This window comes from Motacilla alba, chromosome 1, assembly GCF_015832195.1.
Source record: "Motacilla alba alba isolate MOTALB_02 chromosome 1, Motacilla_alba_V1.0_pri, whole genome shotgun sequence".
NCBI lineage: Eukaryota > Metazoa > Chordata > Aves > Passeriformes > Motacillidae > Motacilla > Motacilla alba.
The window spans coordinates 51,869-71,204 of NC_052016.1; the positions used below are offsets into that span (position 1 = coordinate 51,869).

Consider the following 19,336-nt stretch of genomic DNA (forward strand, 5'->3'; position numbering starts at 1 on the left):
TTCCAGTTATGGCTTCACAATATCCCAGTTCAAGGGGGATGATTGTTTCCCTCAGTCTGCTGCTGACCATTCTCCTAATGCAGTGGAGAAGTTGTTTGCCTGGTTTGCAACGAGGGCATCCTGCTGACTCTTCATCCCATGCTCATCCCTACTCTCATGTTCCTTTCAGCAGGACTGCGACTGAGCCAGATGGTTCCCAACCTGTAGCAATTTTGGGGTTATTCTGACTCAGATGCTGAACTTTGTACTTCTCCTTATTGAACTTCATGAGGTTTCTGTGAATTTCTTTCTGTGAGTTTCTAGACACCTCTTTGGACTAAAAAGCTACATATCAGTGACCCCTCCTAGTGTCATCTCCTGGAATCTTGTACTTCATTGTCATCACAGAGTATCAACAAAGACTGAAAAATACTGGCTCCTAAATCAGTGCCTGGTATATTTTGTTGGCTGCTAGGCACCATCTCTGTATTGAGTCACTGATCACTACCCTTGCAGCCCAGAGGTGCAGCCAGTCTTCAGCCCACCCAATGCTCCATTCACTCAGACCACTTTAGTCCTCAGGTTGTGAACTAAAACTCAGTGGGAGCAGCTGTCAATGCTGTCAAGGCACTTTGCAGCTACTGCTTTCCCTTCATCCATACAGCCAATCAGTTTGTCAGAGGAGCTAATTGGGCTGCTCAGGCATAATCTGTGCTTGATAAATCTGTGCTGACTATTCCTGATTGCCTCTTTGTTCTTCATATGGTCAGAAATGGATTCTGAGACAGTGAAGCCCCTGAGTTTTCCAGGTGTTGTGATGACCTCCACAAACTGGTGGTTCTCTGAGTTCCTTACTCCTTTTCTTAAAGATGAGTGTAATGTTTGAATAATACAATCATAGCATGGGATGGGTTGGAGGAATCTTCAAGGGTCACCTACTCCTACCCCCCTGCAATGAGCAGGGACATCTTCTATTGCGTCAGGTGAGTCAGTGCCCCATTCAACCTGACCTTGAGTGTTTCCCCACCCTCACCATAAACATTTCTTCCTTATTCCTAGTCTGAATCTAATGGGTTTTTTAAAAACCATCATGTCCTGTCATTAGAGGCCCTGCTAAAAAGTCTGTCCCCATCTTTGTCATAATGTCCCTTTAAGTTCTGCAAGGGTCTCTAAGATCTCCCCAGAGCCCACTCTCTCCAGGCGGAAGAGCCCCAACTCTTTCAACATGTTCTCACAGGAGAGCTGCTCCAGATCTCTGATCATTTTTGGGGCTCTTCCCTGGATCAATCCACCAGGTCTGTGTCTTTCCTGTACTGAGGACTCCAGAGGTGGGAGCAGTGCTCAAGGTGGGGTCTTTCCAGAGTGGAGTAGAGGGGAGGAATTATTACACTATTGCTGACAGAAGCGGGGTGCCCTTAGCCTTCTTGCCCACCTGGGCACATACTGTCTCATGTTTAGCCACTGTCAGCCAGCACCCCCAGGTCCTTTTTCAACTTCCCAGCCCCTCTGTTCCCAGCCTGGAGTGCTGCCTGAGGTTGTGGTGATTCAAGTCCAGGACCCAGCACTTGGCCTTGCTGAACATGATACATCAGCTGATCAGCCCATCAGTCCAGCCTGTCCAGAGCTCTTTGCAGAGCCTTCCGACACTCCAACAGATCAACGATCCTGCCCAGTGGGGCTGAACCCACCAGCCTTCTCCTTGTCCCTTGTTACCAGTTTGCCAGTCACGTTTATCAGCAGGGTACACTGTCTTTGATGTTTCTTTTCTGGCTGACATTCCTGTAGAAACACTTTTTATAATTCTTTGTATTTCTCACCAAGGTCAGCTCCAGTTGTGCCTCAGCCTTCCTCACAATTTCCCTACACAGCTGGGCAAGGTCCCTATACTCCTCTTGGGATACCTGTTCCTGTTTCCACTGCCTGTGTGTTTCCATCTTGCTCTTCAGTTTGACCAGCAGGTCCTGAGTCAGCCATGCCAGTCTCTCACCTTCCTTGCCTGATTTGGGGATTGAGAACTGTTGTACTCTACACAAAATGTCATTAATGGTCTGTCCAAGAAATAAGAGACGTGATAGCTACGTCAAGGCTGAAGTTGTTGGAACTGGAACAGGCACAAGATTGTAAGGACCATCTGACCATCTCAGAGCACACTGAGCATGTAGCAGATGATCTTAGCAACAGACCCTAGTCAACAGCAGTTTCTCCACTGAGAAATCAAAGAAGGTCCAGCAGTGGTTACTGGCCCTAGAGGCTGCATGGCTACCACAGACACACAGACTGCTGAGACCTGTCTGGAGAAAGGAAAAGCTGCCTAAGTGGCCAAGCCGAGTTGAGAAGCCAGCTGCTGGTGGAGATGCCTGGACAGTCATCAGTCTAGCTTTTTTCCCTGGCATAGACTGGTGGAGCCCGAGTCCCTTGTAGCACAGGCGCACTGAGTGAGCCTGGACCAGGCTGGACCTTAGGAGCCCTGATGTGAGTCCAAGTGTTGGGAGGTCACAGGTACTTGAGCTCTGGGTTATCTGCTGAAGAAGCAACTGCGGTAGAGAGGAAAGAATGGCCTGTGATCATGTCCCCACATGCCCCCGGCGTCGCCCACAGCCTCATTTCATCCCCTGCCCAGCCCTCTCCCTGCCCGGTCCCGTCCCACTCCAGCTCCGGCTCCTGCCAACCCCTTCCCATTTTCTCGGGCTCCCGGCACCCACCGCTTCCTTCCATCCTTCTGTACCCCGGGTCCAGCCCTTTCTTTCCGTGCCCATCCTGCTCCCCGACCCCTTGGAGCCCGGCCATACCGACGCACCGCCCGCAGCCCCGCTCGCCCGTCCGGGGCCGCCTCGAGGCCGCGCTCCGCCGGCGCGCTCCGGTGCGGGGCGGGGAGGGGGGCGGCGGAGGGAGCGGGGGGCTGAGGGCGGCGCTGGGTCGGGTTTCAGCAGGAGCCTTCGCGCCGAGCCAGCTCCGAGCCAGCGCCGACCCGCCGCCGAGCGCTCCGCGGGGCCACAGCCGCACCGGGGCGGCCGCGGCACCGGGGGAGCGCCGGAGCGCGCGGGGCACCGGAGCGGCCGGCGGTGCTGGAGAGACCTTGGCGCCGGAGCAGCGGGGAGGCTGGAGGCTGCGGGACGTCGTGGCGGGGCCGGACCCCTCGGGATGTGAACGCCGCCGGCGCGGGACGCGCAGTGTAAGCCCTAGCGCCGGGGTTCGGCCCCCGCCGGAGCCCCGCACGGTGGCATCGTCGCACGGTGGGACCGGACCGGGACCGGGACCAGGCGCTTTGTTCTGCCTCCGCCGCGGAGACAATGGAGCTGGGTGGGGGGGCGGGGGAGAACGGGGGGACGCGCCCGAGGCGGCGCAACACCGCGGAGCCGCGGCCGGACCGGGCTCGCTGGCGGCCCCGGCGCTGGCGGCTGCCGGGCGGGACGGGACGGCACGGCACGGCACGGGACGAGACCGGGAGCTCACGGTGCCGCTGCAGGGCAGACCCGCCGAGGGGAGGGCGCTCAGCGGAACCGTGGAGGCGCCGGGCGGGGGCTGCGAGCCCGGGCGGAGCGGGGAGCGGGGCTGGCAGAACGCCGGCACCGAGGCCGCCCGGTGCGGGACGTCCGGGAGCGCCAGGGACGGGGACAGGGAGCGGCAGCGGACGCTGGGCCCGGCGGCTGGGGAGCCCCGGGAGGCCGGAGCTCGGAGAGAGTGAGCCCCAACAGCCCGGGGCTCCAGTGCACAGGGAGCAGCGAGGCCCCGCAGCGCCTTGGCGATGGGCACAATCTGGCAGGGGCCTCGGCAGCGCGGGGATGTCCCGAGGCAGGGACTGTGGGAATTGGCTCCGGCGCGGAAATATTTCATTAGAGTTTCCTTTGTGGGGGATGCGTTCAGAGAGGTAGGAGAGCCCGCGGGGAGCCCCAGTGTGGCACAAAAATGGGATTCACAAGGATGCAGTAGGGACTTGACTGCATCTGCGGAAAAGGAGTGCCACCGCCGCTCTGACTGCTCGGGGCCGTATCAGGGGGTCCTGGGGCTGTGTGGCCGGGCTGGGAGCCAGCAGAAGGGTCCCGGTCCTGCAGGCCCAGGTGGGAGATGGTAGGAAAGCCGGGAGGCACGGAGGTGGCTGTAGGTAGTGGTAGGCTGAGTAGAGGCTGGAAATGAGTTGTTAGCCCAAGGCTGCACTGCGGGCAAGTCAGGGCTGTGCATGGTTTTGAGGGCAGATCATGTGAAACTAGAGAGAGAGAATCTCTGTGAACAGGAGGAAAGCATATTCCAGGTCAGTGACCAGTGCTCAGCAAAGATTAAACAGGCTTCCTCTTCTGGTCTGGAGTCTCAAAAACATCATTACACGAGTCATGGCCTCTCATGTCAGACCTAGGGTATGGCATCAGCAGCATCTGCAGCTTTCATGGAGCCTTCGCACAGCAAGCACTCTGACATCTGTTTGTGGCATGCACAGTGGGTGCCGTCTTTCCAGCTCCTCTGCTGGGGCTGCTGGGAGCCCACTTCCCCTTTCTCATGGCTGACAGAAGGCACAAGCTGCCGCTGGCAAGGGTGCATACAGTGGTCCCAATGTAATTCCATATCTTTTTTATTTCAAAATGTCACACATCTGCTATGTGTAGGCTGGGCTCTCCTGGTGCCCCAGCCTGTCAGCTCTAGGCTTAGATGGATGTTGCAGCTCACTCCATTTTAGCTGCCCTTCCTGTCAACATCCTCACCATGGCTCTGGACCTCAAAGACCTGTGTGAAGAGATTCTCATCCTGGCAGTTTTCTTCAGAGGCTCCTGCTGCCGTTCTTCACGAGGGTGCCCGGCGGTGGGAGGGACAGAGAGGGAGCGGGGCAGTGTGGCTCACGTTACACGGACCGGCCAAGCCAGCCCTGCACTGAGCTCTCTGCTAACTGAAAGCAGCTGTTCAGATTTTGTGACTCTGCATCCACTGAGGTCACTGCTGTTTCCCTTTGACCCAAACCTGCACACCTCGTTGTAAAAGGGGTCTGCTGGTACCAAGGATGGGTGGTACCTCCGACTGGTGCAGTCTAGTAATGTTCAGTTCCATCTTTTGCTGAAAGATAGGCTTGCTGTGAAACTACTCAGTTGCATCCAGGGAGGATAGAACTGAAGAAGCTTATACAGGCTTTCATCACCAGTTTTCCAGCCCAGGGACCCTAATTTTTGTTCCCTGATTGTGCTAGTGCAGTGCTCTCAGCTGCTCTTCACACTCCCCAGATTCACTTTTCAAGTCTCTCTTCTCCCCTCCAGCAGTCCATAAAGCCTCACTGGCTTCTCAAGGCAACATTACTAATGGAACCAGGTGAGCTTTTCCCCATGTCTATGCCCTGATTTCTTCCAGACGCTACCCAAGAGCTGTTAGCTCTATCCTGTCCTTGGTCACTGAGGTTGCCCCAGGGAATCTTGGCTCTCTACCTGCTTTTCTACTTCTTCTTTTTTTTTTTTTTTTTTTTTTTTTTCCACCTAAGCTCCTACCAAGGCGTTAAACTCTCTGCCTGGGCCCTTCCCATGACCTGAGCATCTGAAGCACCATTGGAATGGTGCATTCTCATCACAGAAGCTACCTCAGACCCCATTCCTCTAGCACTGCATGTTCTGGGGGTAGGCAGTCACCCCTCCATCTGGGGAATTAAAACTAGCTCCAACAGAGAGGCAGACCTGTTTAGGACCACTGAGTTCGTGCAGATTCCCAAATCGCAGCACACAAAAGTATTTTCTTTTGACTTCAGGTCCTAGGACATTGTGAGAGTTTTCACCTGCTGGGTGCAAGAAGAGCATGTGGATTTACCTCAGACTGTGTGGATAGGCGTCAGACTGGATGGCCACTGAAATAAATATTTCTTTATAAGTAGAAAATACTTTCAAATTATTTTGTTTCTGTCACTAACCCAGGATTTACACAGAAAAAAAAAAATCTAGACAGCTGATCTGAGGTGGGAAAGGGGACCCAAGAATATCATCATATGTGCCCTGGAAAGGGTTAACACCGCCATGGAGTTCTTTGGTCAAGGGCTGATATTCTTAGTCCCCAAACTAGGCATTGCCAGCCACCTCCATCCCCCAAGACAAGGAGGTTCTTGCTCCTGCATCTGACACGAGCGGCTCCTGAGTGTGGTTATGGGCCCAGCAGCAAACGCTTTCAAGAGAGTCCAAGTGTGAGCTCATGCTGCCGCCATCCCCGCAGACCACGAAGCCTCGTTCGCTGGGGCTGAGCGGTGCTGGGCTCGGTGTTCCTCAGCAGCTCCCGGCCGCCGTTGCTCGGGCTGTGCTCAGAGGGCAGGGCAGGGCAGGGCAGGGCAGGGCTGGCAGCCCGCGGGCACCGGCGGCTGTCCGGGTGTCTGCCGTGTCCGGCTGCAGCGCTGCAGGAGCTGCGGCTGGCGCTGCGGCCCTCCCCCACTGCTGCAATGAAATGCAGTTACGGGGAAAGGGAGGGAAGGAGCCGGAGCCAGCAAGGAGCAGCGAGAAGGAGACAAAGGAGGGGAGTGAGCAGCGGAGGGTGTGGGACGGAGCAGCTGGCAGCTCCGAGGGAATCGCTGCGTTCCTACGGCACTGCCGCCGCCCTCCATGGTACCGGCTTGGGGCACCCACAGATCTCCGTGCCAGCCCAAACAATGAGCACGGTCTGATTTTATCCCGGGCATTCCCAGCTGTGGGCACATCCTTTGCAATACATCCTTTTTGATTTATTGTTCACTGGATGGAAGCCCACTCCAGCTCTGTGCTCCTTCCCAGGGACACCAGATTTGCACTTCATGGGTTTTTGGCACCTATGTCCCTGAGGTCCTGAAAGGCACGCTGCTGGGGAGAGAGGGGGTGGGGGCTAGGGTCTCAACCAGTGACTCGCTGAGCTATCTCGTAATTTGAGACCAGCTTTTTTCAGGGTGGAGAGATGCAAGGCTGCCGTTTGCCCAAAAACCTCTGTCCTCTTGCAGGCAGGCTCTGAGCCTCACAGGAAGCATCCAGCTGTTAAAGACACAGGGGAATGCTGCTCGGGGGCAGCTGATGCCATACTGCCAGGCGGGCAGAGGTTAGAAAGAGCACCTGAGGATGTAGGAAGCACCTCTGTGCCAGGGTCCTAGCTGCTCACCTCGGTGCACTGTCAGGTGTGAGCTGCTTCCAGGTGCTGACCCAGGCTTTTGTTCTGGGCAGGCTCTGACATATTGTCACATTTGCTTCTTGTGAGGGACAGGCATTACATAGTGATCGGGCAGCAGGTACCTGGCAGGCCTTCCCTCTCCAGGCTGCTTTCTGTCCTTCCTTTGCTCTGTCTTAACCAGTATCCTCTGGTCTGCATTCCAGGCAGGATTAAAGCAAACTCTGCAAAGGAGATCAAGCCACCCTCTGCTCTGCTAGTTGCCAGCCATGGAGCGAATGAAGAGGTCAACAATGCTTCTGCTGGAGCTGCTTATTCTTGGGGGCCTGAGAGCAGGGATGGGCTCTGCTGTCCTGGGCACCCTGGATCTACAAATAGATGAGGAGCAGCCGGCTGGCACCATCATTGGGGACATCAGTGCTGGCCTACCCCCTGAAACTAGTGCCTACATGTATTTCATCTCAGCACAGGAGGGCAGTGGTGTCTCCACTGACTTGGGGATAGATGAGAATACAGGGATCATCAAAACAGCTCGTGTCCTGGACCGGGAGACTCGGGACCGCTACAGCTTCATTGCCGTCACCCCAGAGGGCATCACGGTAGAAGTGAACATCCAAGTGAATGACATCAATGACCATGCCCCAGCGTTTCCCAAACAGCACAGCACCTTTCAGATCCCAGAGCACACACCCATTGGCAGCAGGTTTCCCTTGGACCCGGCCTTTGATGCTGACAGTGGCCTCCTGAACACACAAGGCTACATGATTAAGGGAGGGAATGTGGGGCAGGCCTTCCGCCTGGAAACGCGTCGAGGACCCAATGGGGTCCTGTATTTGGACCTGGTGGTCAGCAACGTTCTGGATCGGGAGAACCGTTCGTCATACTCACTGCTGCTGGAAGCCTACGATGGGGGTTCTCCGCCCCGCAGCACCCAGATGACGCTGGATGTGTCCATTCAGGACATCAATGACAATGCCCCCAGCTTCAACCAGAGCCGCTATCATACGCTCATTTCAGAGAATCTGAAACCTGGCAGCAGCATCCTCCAGGTCTTTGCCTCTGACGCAGATGAAGGTGACAATGGGGATGTGATTTACGAGATCAACCGACGGCAGAGCGATCCTGACCAGTACTTCACCATTGATGCCCGGACTGGAGTCATCAAGCTCAACAAGGGTCTGGACTATGAAGTGAGGAAGGTGCATGAGCTGGTGGTGCAGGCAAGGGATAAGGCTGTCCATCCTGAGGTCACCACAGCCTTTGTCACTATCCATGTGCGTGACTACAACGACAACCAGCCCACCATGACTATAATCTTTCTGAGTGAGGATGGCTCCCCACAGATCTCTGAGGGAGCCCAGCCTGGACAGTATGTGGCTCGCATTTCTGTTTCTGATCCTGACTATGGAGAGTATTCCAATGTCAATGTCACACTGGAGGGAGGAGATGGCAAGTTTGCCCTCACTACCAAGGACAACATAATCTATCTGATCTGTGTGGACCAACTTCTGGATCGGGAGGAAAGAGACTCCTACGATCTGCGTGTGACAGCTACTGACTCAGGAACACCCCCGCTCCGGGCAGAATCAGCCTTTGTGCTGCAGGTGATGGATGTTAATGACAATCCCCCGCTCTTTGACCAGCAGGAGTACAAGCAGAGCATCCCTGAGGTGGTGTACCCAGGCAGCTTTGTCCTGCAGGTGACAGCTCGTGACAAGGACCAGGGTCCCAATGGGGAGGTGCGGTACAGCATTCTGCATGGCCGCGACACCCACTCCAGCTGGTTTACCATTGACCCTGCCACTGGCATCATCACCACTGCTGCCCCACTGGATTATGAAAAGGATCCTCAGCCTCAGCTCACTGTGCTGGCCACAGACCGGGGAACCCCTGCCCTCTCTTCCTCAGCTGTGGTGCACGTGGCCTTGCAGGATGTCAATGACAATGAGCCAGTGTTCAGGAGTAACTTCTACAACGTGTCCCTGAAGGAGAACACCCCTGTTGGGACCTGCTTCTTGCAGGTAGGTACAGGTATTAAGGCTGGAGCTCGGCAGGGGCACAGCCAGGGCTGTGAGCAGCCTAAGGTGGGAGACCTGCCAGTGCAGGGTGTTTGGTGCAGGTGTCATGGTTTTGGCGGGCAGCGTTTGCAGCAGAAATGCCAGAGCAGAGATCCCCACCCTTAATGTGAGTCCGGAATGGGGCCAAGTCATGTACATCCTTTCTGTGTGCAAGCAGTGGGCAATGCCACTGCCATCGGGCGCACCACAAGGCAGCCCATCATGCAGAGCATGGTGTGGGCCTCTCTTGAGGTGTCTCCTGCTGTGCCAGGCCTTGCTCTCATCAGTGTGGAGCTACCTTGCGGCCAGGACACTCAAAAGGGGGCTAAGGAATGTGATATTGCTGCTGGGAAACTGCCTCTAGCCAGGCTTCAAACTTCCCTCTCCCCTGTGAGATCGTTAGCCCACGTTCATCAGTGTTGGTAAGGCTGGTTGTGAGCATTAGCATTAATTATGCTAATGAGCTAATGAGCTGAGACACGTGCTGCTGCACCAGCCTTTATGTGGCAAGAGGTCGCAGCGGGGCCTCCAAAAGCTCTGTGATGAGCTAGAGATGCCATTGGGATTCTGTGTGTTCTGTACTCCCTGTGTTTGGTGTTTCTGCTGCAGTTCAGGCCCTGAAGCCCTGGTTCCTGGGACAGGTGATGCCACCTGCCTGAGCTGGGGTGAGGGCAGGTGTGGGGGTGCAGTGAGGCACTGCCAACCATGGCAGCATCCAGGCTGTCCATCGGGACAAGCACCAGTGGCACTGGAGGCACTTCCTTGCTGGAGGTGTGGGGCACGGGGATGTCTGACTGAGGCTATGAGAAGCTCTGGTGCCAGGTTGGTGAGAGGGGCCCAAGGTGACAGGAAGAACAGAAATTCTGGGGTCCATAAGACAAGGCTGGAGGAGGTCCTGTGACTTGGCCAGGAAAAAAAGGGTCTCTAGGTCACCCTGGAGGTGGCAAGAAAGAATGGTCTCTGGGTGCCCTGTGGGTACACTGCAGGGGCATGGGGGGTGTGAGTGTGGGCTGGGGAGGATGGGCTGTGAGGGGTGTGCATATGTGCATGCAGGTGACTGATGGTGTGGGGTAGGAGTGCTGGAGGGGACTTGTTGGGGAGTGAGTGCAGCGGATGGGGTAGGAGTGTGGCAGGAAGGAGGAATTGGGTGGGAGCAAGGGCCAGGTGTGGAATAGAGAATGCACGTGGAGCTGGGGCAAGCGTAGGATGGCATAGATCAGGGGGCTTGGGGACAGGTCAGGGTAGGATTAGGGGGAAGTATGGGCAGAAGGAGTGAGTGGGAGATGAGGGGGAAGATGTAGGTCAGGGGAGATTTGGGTTTGGTGTATGCAGGGCAACACTACAGAATGTCCCAGTGTGGGGTGGGTGGGGATGGGGCTGGGCTGGGGACAGAGATGGGGAAGGGCTCAGGGGTGGGGTCAGGGCCAGGGTCAGAGCAGAGGTGCATGGCAGCCCCAGGGCTGTGCACAGCCCCCGAAGGGAGGCCCCCCTCTTTCCTTGTCCGTGCCTTCCTGCTCAGCGCCGCTCGCCGTGTGGGAAGGCGTTCTGGAAATGCAATCGGAGATGGCGGCTGGGCTCCTGACAGCGGCTGTGGGGCCGGGCTGGAGGGAGAGCGCCCTGCAGAGCAGCTGTGGGCTGTGGGGCACACCCAGAAGAGCGCCCAGCGCACGGCTACCTGGCTCTGCGCTGTGCAGGGACACGGCTGGCCTGGCAGCCGGCAGTGGCCACGGCTTGGCCACGTTTCGATGGTCTTGGCTTAGTGCTGGTGTTTCGTTTGGAAACAGCGCATCTGGGCTGAGCACAGGTAACTCCCGCGCGGCCTCGGCACAAAGCAAACAGCTCACACATCTGCTGCTGCTTCCTCTGAGCCAGGAAATGTGAGAGGATGGGAAAGGAGGCTGGCCAGGCCCATGGCTTGATCGAGGATGCAGCAGCAGCCAGCCAAGTCTGGGAGCTGGGCAGAGCCAGGTCAGGGAGCCCTGGGCTCGGAGCACAGCTGCCTGGCATGGCCACCCCTGTTGCCTCAAACAGGAAGGCTTCAGTGGTGCTGCCAGGGCTGATGGTGGCCAGTTCCCAGCACTGTTCCCCACGAGGTTGCCCATGTCAGGTGTGCTGCCCCCACAGCCCTTTTGTGCTGTTGCTCCTGCTTGGCTTCATCTCTCTATGGCTTCCAGGGACTGGGGCTCACCCTGCCTCGGGACAGTAAAGTATCTTTGTCAAAGCCTGGGTTTTGTCCAGACCCACACGATGGTCCTGAGTGCTCAGGTGATGAGCATGGCCCTGCCAGATGAGGTACAGGACACAGGACAGTCACCTAGGTCAGCACAGAACTCAGTGACTTTGCTTCTTTGTCAGTCTGCCCCATTTTTAAGCAGAAAACCCTGGGAGGACCAGGCCTGTTTTTAGACAGTGATGTCTACTCTCCATGGACAGGACAGAAAGGTGGGGAAGGAAGGAGTCCCTGAGTGAGGAGGAGAGACCTGAACAGTCGCTACAGATGATCTGCTCCCTTGCAGACTCCATTCTGTCTGCCAGGACAGTCTTTGTGTCTGAGTATGAACAGGGATGAGCAGAGCAGGTTGCTGGCCTGAGCTTCTGAGAAATAAAAAGAAACTCATAACATGTTCTCTGTTTATTACTCGTGTTTACTATGGGCCAGGTCCCACAGTAGCGGACTGAGCATGATGCAAAGGAAATAGCAAACTCGCTGTTCAAATCTGAGATGAGCAGAAACACTGGTGGAGACAGAGCCCAGGGTAGCAGTGAACATGAGACCAGCAGAAAATGGAGCAGGACAAGGCACCCAGCTGGCTGCCCTGCTCCTCTCTGCCACCATGAGCTGATGATGCAGAAGCTTTAGGGCACCGGACCCCATTCCAATGCTGTGGTCCGTGATGTGAAGCACTGCTCTGGTATAAATTCACCCTGCTGGTTTAAATTTGCTTTAAACATTTGACTGTGTACCAACACACTGCATGCATGGTCAGATAGTGTTTTTCTGGGACTTTGTGACTTTTCATGCTAAATCAAGTATTGTCTGTGCTCTGGCAGAGAGAACTGTGAACCCCATGTGGTGAGCACGGGCTGATTGGACAGCAACCTGAATGACGTGGAGTGGTGGATTATTGATTCTTGCATATATGTATGCATGATTGATGATGATTGGAATCAGAATTGATGATTTTGGAATCAGGGTTTACGTACTGCCTTTGCATGCATACACAAATGTTGGGGAACATCAGAAATCAAAAGCTGACCAGCAATGCACCTAATTTAGAGTCTCTGCAGTTTTGAGGACAAGTCTGATGAGTTTTTGGTGCTGGTTTGTGATTCCATGGGACATTCATGGACAGTGCTACATGCATAGCACTGGGACAGCCCCAAAGGGCCGTGCCCCAGGGAGGAAGATTTGGATGAAGAGCTGTAGGCTACACCAGGCCACATACACTGTATTACCAGAAGAGAGTCTGGAGGGCTGTTCGTGGCAGGGACGCGGATCGTAGCCATGCATGGACCCTGGGGCAGCACGAGGACTAATGCTCACCAACTGCGGGCAAGGAAAGTGCTAGGAGGGAGGGGGGCATTGCTGCCTGCATTTGTGTTCTTAGGGCAAGGGATTTAGTATCAACCGATTTTCAGACCTTTGCACAACATAGAACAGGCCTCCCCCTCCTTAGAAACAAGAAGGCAAGCTTTCCAAGGCGAGATGGGGAGACGCCTGGGAGCGTGCTGGGGAGCAAGAACAAGGGGAGGGAGAGTATCACTGTCCTGAGGAGCAGGCTGCCATGTGGGGGGATCTGGGGCTACACAAGAGTGTGGGCATGGGGGAGATGCTGGTACATAAGGAGGTTGTGGGGGGAGGTGAGTGCTGTTGTTACCGCCAGAAGAGCTGCATTTGTTCCAAATTCCTGTGAAAGTTATTTCCTTGCGCTGCCAGCAGCCTCCTCCTGGGCTTGGCACAGCAGCCAGCGCCATGATTAATTCAAGTAGCATTTCCCCTGGAGCTGCAGCAGCTTTTCCACTGCAGCTGAGAGGCCCCAGCCCCTCGCGCTCCTCTCCCCCCATCCTCTGCTCCTCCTCCCAACCCCCTCGAACAGCTCCCTCCTTCCTCCATGCAATCCCCAGCCCCCTCACAGCTGCCCCTTTTCCCTTACCTCTGCCTCAGCTCTAGGCCCCACAGAACTCCTCTTTCTACCACTGCTCTTGCTCACACAGCTCACTCATCCATGTCCACCCACAGCCGCACCCACACATGCTGCCCTCCGAAGGGCAGCCCCCCTCCTGTGGCCCCAGTCGCCAGTGTGCTCCCCCCCGGACCCCAGTTTCTGCTCCTTCTTGTTCTCCCCACACCCCTCGGTCTATGCCAGCTGCAGTTGTCTTCTCCCCCAGGACCCTTGCCACTGTGACCCAGGGCAGCTCTCCTCCACCTGCATAGCCCTTGGGACATGCCAGCCTCTCCCTGCTCCCTGGGGAATCCCAGAATGGTTTTAGGGACATGGCAGGGGGGACATTCCACTAGACCAGTCCTGGCCTTGGACAATTTCAGGGATGGAGCAGCCACAGCTGCTCTGGGCACCCAGTGCCAGGGCCTCACCAATCTCACAAGGATGAACTTCTTCCCAATATGCCATCTAACCTGGTCCTCTGGCCGTGTGAAGCCATTGCCCCTTGCCCTGTCAGGCCAGGCCTTGTCCAAAGTCCCTCTCCAGCTCTCTTGGAGCCCCTTTAGGCACTGGAAGGGACTCTAAGGTTTCCCTGGAGCCTTTTTGAGGTTGAACACCCCCATCTCGCCCAGTCTGTCTCCAGAGCAGCTCCATGTCCTCCTGATGTTGGGAGCCCCATCCTGGCCTTGCTCCCTAAGCTCACCCTGCCTGGCATGCTCAATCTTGTGCTGACCCCAGCCCAGTCTCTCCTGCACATCTTACTGATCTGTGTCCCATCTTTTTGTATAGACCTCTGAGCGCTCTCTGCCTGAGCTCCATGTGGCTGAAACCTAGCCCCACACCCTGGTTTGGGGTCATTCTAGTTTCAGTGTCCCCCAGGGTCCTGCCATTTCTGCCCTGTGCTGTGGCTGCCCCATTCAAGCCCCCCCACCTTGAGCACTCTTCCCAGCCCTGCTCTGCTCCGGGATTCCCTGCCCCTTTCTGCTCCTCAGCTTCCAGGTCCTGTTCAGCTCCTGCACTTTCTATGGGGCTCCCTATGCCCGGTTGCTGCTGGCTGCAGATGCCATTTCACTAGCAAGGACACCCAGGAACCCACGTGCAGAACCTCGCTCCTCGTCCGTCTGTGCCCTGGTCTGTCCCTGTGCTTGGAGGCCCCTGGGGTCCCAGAAGGGTGCTGGGCACTCCCAGGCTCCCTCACCTCTTGCCCAGCCCCACCATTCACACCCTGCCTCCCTGCCAGTGTCTGTGGTTAATGCACTTCCCCTCACCCTCTGAACCTAATGCTTTCGCCCGTCTCAGGGCAGCCCCTGCTCCCCATGCCCAGCTGCACGTGTTTCTGGCAGCCCTGTGTCTGTCATAGAATCACAGAAGGGTGGGAAGGGACCTTAAAGCCCATCTCGTTCCACGCCCTGCCATGGGCCGGGACACCTTCCACTATCCCAGGTTGCTCCAAGCCCTGTCCAGCCTGGCCTTGGATGCCAGGGCTGGGGCAGTCACAGCTGCTCTGGGCAGTGTGGAGGCCTTGGCTGTGGGACCACCAGCCGGACTCCTGCCTGTGCCTGGGGCCCTGGGGACCCAGCGGTGTGAGCCAGCAGTGCCGGCAGCTGCTCTGGGGCTCCCTGCACGGGGGGCTCTGGTAGCCATGGGCTCTGACCCTCGCCTTGGCCACGTGTGCTGGACTGTCGCTGGGCCAAAGCCTGACCCTGCTCCCTCCCCTGAGACCCGAGTGTGCTGAAGGCTGAGACAAAGCCCTGGAGACAGGAACGGCTCCTGAAATAGCTGTGTGGCTGCTGCTCCCTGGCCACTTTTAGCTGGTCAGTGGCTGTGCCAGAGCTGGGAGGGCAGGACGCCTGGCACACACTCAGGCGCAGGGAGCCGTGCGTGGGATCGCTGACCACACTGGCGCCAGCCTCCCCTCCTCTCCCACCAAGAGCCGTCACTCAGAGGGGCGGGAGCCCCAGAGCCAGATGTTTGCCAAAGCCACAGCACAACATGTGCGCAGCAGAGCCCCAGCCATGGCCAGGCTCCAGATGAGTTCCCTGCCTGCTGACTGTGCTGGCTGAGGAATGGAGCCCGGGCTGCTGAGCAGTGCTCCATCACTTTTCAGCACTGTGGGCTGGGCAGGGGCACAGGTCAGCAGGAGGTGTGTACAAGGTGATGTGCTTGAGATGGGTCTATGGGAAGGGGCAGCTTTGACTCCCACAGGGTGAGGGACTTTGGTGTGGGGCTATACTTCATCCATCCCCATCTCTGGGAAATGTAGGAAGTCTGCTGTGCCTTGGCTCCACTTGTTCCTCCTGTCTTGCTGGCGTACTGGGAGGAGGGTGTGAAATTGCAAGGCCTCGATACCCATCACTGCCCTCCCAGCTCTCCTTTCAGTGGGGAGAGGCGCACATGGCCAGGGCCCCACTTCCTTTTCAAAGTCTGCTGCTCTGGTTTCTTGCTGCCTAACCCTGAGTCATCTTGCTGTTCTCCTTTGTTGTCCTCTTCTGCTCTGTGGTGGCCACAGCACTCCGGCTGCATGTGCATTTAGTGCACTTCAGGTTGACAATATCCACTCCTTTGCTGTCATCCACCAGGCCAGTCATTTATCAAGTGGATCAAGCATGATTTGTCCTTAGGGGAAGCTGTGCTTACCACTCCTGATGATTTTCTTGTCCTTCCCATGCATAGAAATGGTTTCCAGGAGTAGCTACTCTATCGGTTTTCCAGGGATCAAGGTGACGCTGATTGTTTTGTAGTTACCTGGATCTTGAAGATGGGAGATATTTACCTTCCCACAGTCTTCAGGCACCTCCCAAACGTGATGATTGAGCAAAGATTGTTGTGAAGGACCTGGCAGTGATGTCTTTCACCCTGTTCTCTGAGATCTGAGGCTCCTGAAGACCCATCTTACTAGTAGAGAGTAAGGGAAAGAGGGCGTTAAGTACCCCAGTCTTTTACATGTCCTGTGTCACCAGGTCCCTAGTCTCCTTCAGCTGTGGGCTTACATTTTACCCAGCCTTCCTTTTGTCACCAATGTACTTACAGAAGCCCTTCTTGTTGACTTTGACATCACTTGCCAGATTCAAATCCATTTGGGAGCTGGATGCCAAGAGCTGCTTTCCCATGTAATTACATGATCAGTGAGTGATTTCAGCAGAAGGTAGCCCAGATGTGTTCCTCAAATCCTGCCATGGTAGCAGCCTCTTCTACACCTATCCACAAAGTCTTCAAGCATAGCATCGGGGTCATCCCTGGGTTCTTTAACACATCCTCTGGTCTCAAGGGCAAATGCCTTTTCATTTGCATCCATTGTCTGACAGAAAAGATGTATTTCTTACATCACTTTCATCCGGACTCTTTCCCTCACTGTGGCCCCCAGGCAGAGCACAGCTCATGAGCCTCTCCCCAGAGCCTGTCTCCCAAACTGTCTTTCACCCACCCACTTTCCCAGCCCTCCAAACTGCAACATCCTGCCTTGGACATGAGGATAATGGGAGAAGGTGTCAAAGTCCTTCCTAAAGTCAAAGGAGTTGTCACCCACAGCTGTCAGCCCTTTGACCCCAGATCCCATCACCACAGAGGGCAAACAGGATGGTCAGTCCATGATGGCTCTTCCCTTCCAGGATCTTTCATGTGGCCTAAAACATGCTAGAAGACTCACTCCATGATTCTCCCAGGGCCCAAAGTGTGGCTCACGAGAATGTAGACCCTCAGATGTTCCTTTTGGCCTTTGTTGAAGGTGGGATGTGAGACTTGCATTCCTCCAGGTGTCAGGGATCTCCCCTATTTTCCCCCCACATGTGAAGAGCAGCCCTACAAATCCATTTCTGTCAGCATCCATTGATGCAGCTTCTTTAATCCAATGGATTCACATGGATCAGTCTTTCCAAATAAATACTGACTCTCTCTTCACCCCTCTCTGGAAGCTCTCTGAAGCCTTTTGAACAGCATGGAGGCCTGGGAGGCTGGCGGAGACCGAGGTGGAGGGGGCACTGAGTGTCCCAGTCTTAGCTGTACCTGCTGCTGCTGAATCCACACTCAGAAATGGGCCCTTCTTCAGGCCTTCACTGTCAACACAGTGCAGAGGCTCTTCTTGGTACGCTCAGGCTTGAACTTTGACTTTGCTGGCACACTCCTGGCATGCCTGGCAATGTTTATAGATTACTACGTGTCTTGCCTCCGTGCCCATCTCAAAGGATTGTGGAATGGTTTGGGTTGGAAGAGACCTTAAATATCATCTCTTTCCACCCCCCTGCCATGAGCAGGGACACCTTCCACTAGACCAGGTTGTTCCAAGCCCTGTCCAGCCTGGCCTTGGACACTCCCAGGGATCCAGGGTCAGCCACAGCTTCTCTGGACACCCTGTGCAAAGGTCTCATCACTCTCACAGGGAAGAATTTCTTCCCGATATCCAATCTAAACCTACTCACTGTCAGTGTGAAGCAGTTTTCCCTTGTCCTGTCTTTTGACGCCCTCTTAAATAGCCTCTCCATCTCACTGGCTCCCTTCAGGTACTGAAAGGCCCCAGTTAGGTCACTCCAGAGTCTTCTCCTCTCCAGGCTGAACAGTTCAGTTCTCTTAGCATGCACCACCTTTTGCATGGCAGCTTAGCCCAGAGGCCCCTGCTTAGCCCAGGCCATCTGCTGAGGTCTCTGTGTTTTCCTGAGCACTGGGATGGGCTGTTCTGGAGTGTGCTGTCCTGAAGGCTTGCCAGCTTCCCTGAGCTGCCTTGGCCTTCAGTGCTGCCTGCCATGAGATCCCTTCCATTGACCAGTTCCCTGTAAAAGCTGAAGTCTGTCTTGCAGTCCAGGGTCTGTACTCAGCCTCTCTTCTTCCTCACTCCCCTTAGGATCCTGAATCTGCTGCTTTGTGGCCCCTGCAATCACAGCTACTGCCAACTGCCACATCCCCAGTCAGTAGTCCCTTCTAGGGAACAGAAGATCCAGCTGCGTGCCACCCCTGCTTGGCAGGGACACTGGAATTCTTTGTGACACCAGAGCTCTGTGATCCTAGCTTCCTCAGGTACTGCTGCTTCCTTGGCAGCTTCAGGTCAGGAATCTCCTGACAGAGCATTGATGTCCTTGGGATTAAAGCCTTTAGTGGCTGTGCAGGCTCTGTTCAGAAATCAGAGCTGAGAGAGGGCAGTGGGGCTGGCATTCAGGCTCAGAGCCCTGGCTCCTGTTCCCACACATTCGAACAGCAGGACTGGCACAGCCCCAGTGGAGACTTTCCTGGGCAGTTCCACAGGCAGCTTGACCCCGTTTCCCTCTATTTTTCAGGCAAATATCAGGAGTCTCATGAGTGAGCTGCAGTAAAACCAGCTGTGGATCCAAGATTTGGGGCGGATGCTAAATACAGAGCCCGGGGCTGCCCTGCATTAGCTTCTAGCAAAGTTCCTGGAAAAATGTCCATGCTCGGTTTAAAAATTTCCAGAAGTGGTGAACTCACCGCAGGCCTTAATGAGCGCTTTTGGTGGCTAATTGCCCTCACAGCTAAAAATGTGTCCCTGTCTCAAACTGTGTGTGCTCTGAGTCTGCAGCAGTGCGTGCCAGCTGAAATGAGGTGGTTGCCATACCTGGTGGCCAGTGGTCCCTGTGATGTCTCTCAGGAGTCCCCAGGAGGCATCACCCAGCTGCAGCAGGGATCCTGCAGTCCCTGGGTCTCGTGTCAGGCCCTGCTGAGCGTGGGCTGCCCACAGGCAGTCAGCCAGCCCCATCCCATGGGATTCACACATGGGATATCAGCAGTCTGCAGGCAGGGAGCTGGGACTGGGGTGCACCAGCCACACCCCCCCTCCCTCTGCGTGCGGTGGCAGAGCACAGAGCGAAGTGTCCAGTGGCCCCAAACTCAGCCAACACCATGGCCTGGTCCAGCAGGTGTTTGCTGTTCCTGTGGCTTCTCTCTAGGCACCAGTTTAGCATTTCCCATCCAAGGGAGACAAGAGCCAGATGCAGAGCTGCAGTTGTGGTTGTGCCAGTGATGTGACCTCTCTTAGACACTGTGTAGGCTGATATTGGGCAGAGTTTTGTGTTGGACCAGCGGTTCACAGATGGTCCCACCACAGGATGGGGC

General features: G+C 55.8%; 1 protein-coding gene across 1 annotated transcript in view; it reads left to right on the forward strand.

Moving 5' to 3' along the window:
• Positions 1 to 2,663: 2,663 nt before the first annotated feature.
• Positions 2,664 to 19,336, forward strand: part of DCHS1 (dachsous cadherin-related 1) — a 41,311-nt gene continuing 24,638 nt past the window's right edge. Inside the window, exons 1-2 of the mRNA XM_038148689.1 lie at positions 2,664 to 3,151; positions 7,266 to 9,080. Coding sequence (XP_038004617.1) covers positions 7,329 to 9,080 — 1,752 coding nt within the window. The 5' untranslated portion in view covers positions 2,664 to 3,151; positions 7,266 to 7,328. The remainder of the gene's footprint in view (positions 3,152 to 7,265; positions 9,081 to 19,336) is intronic.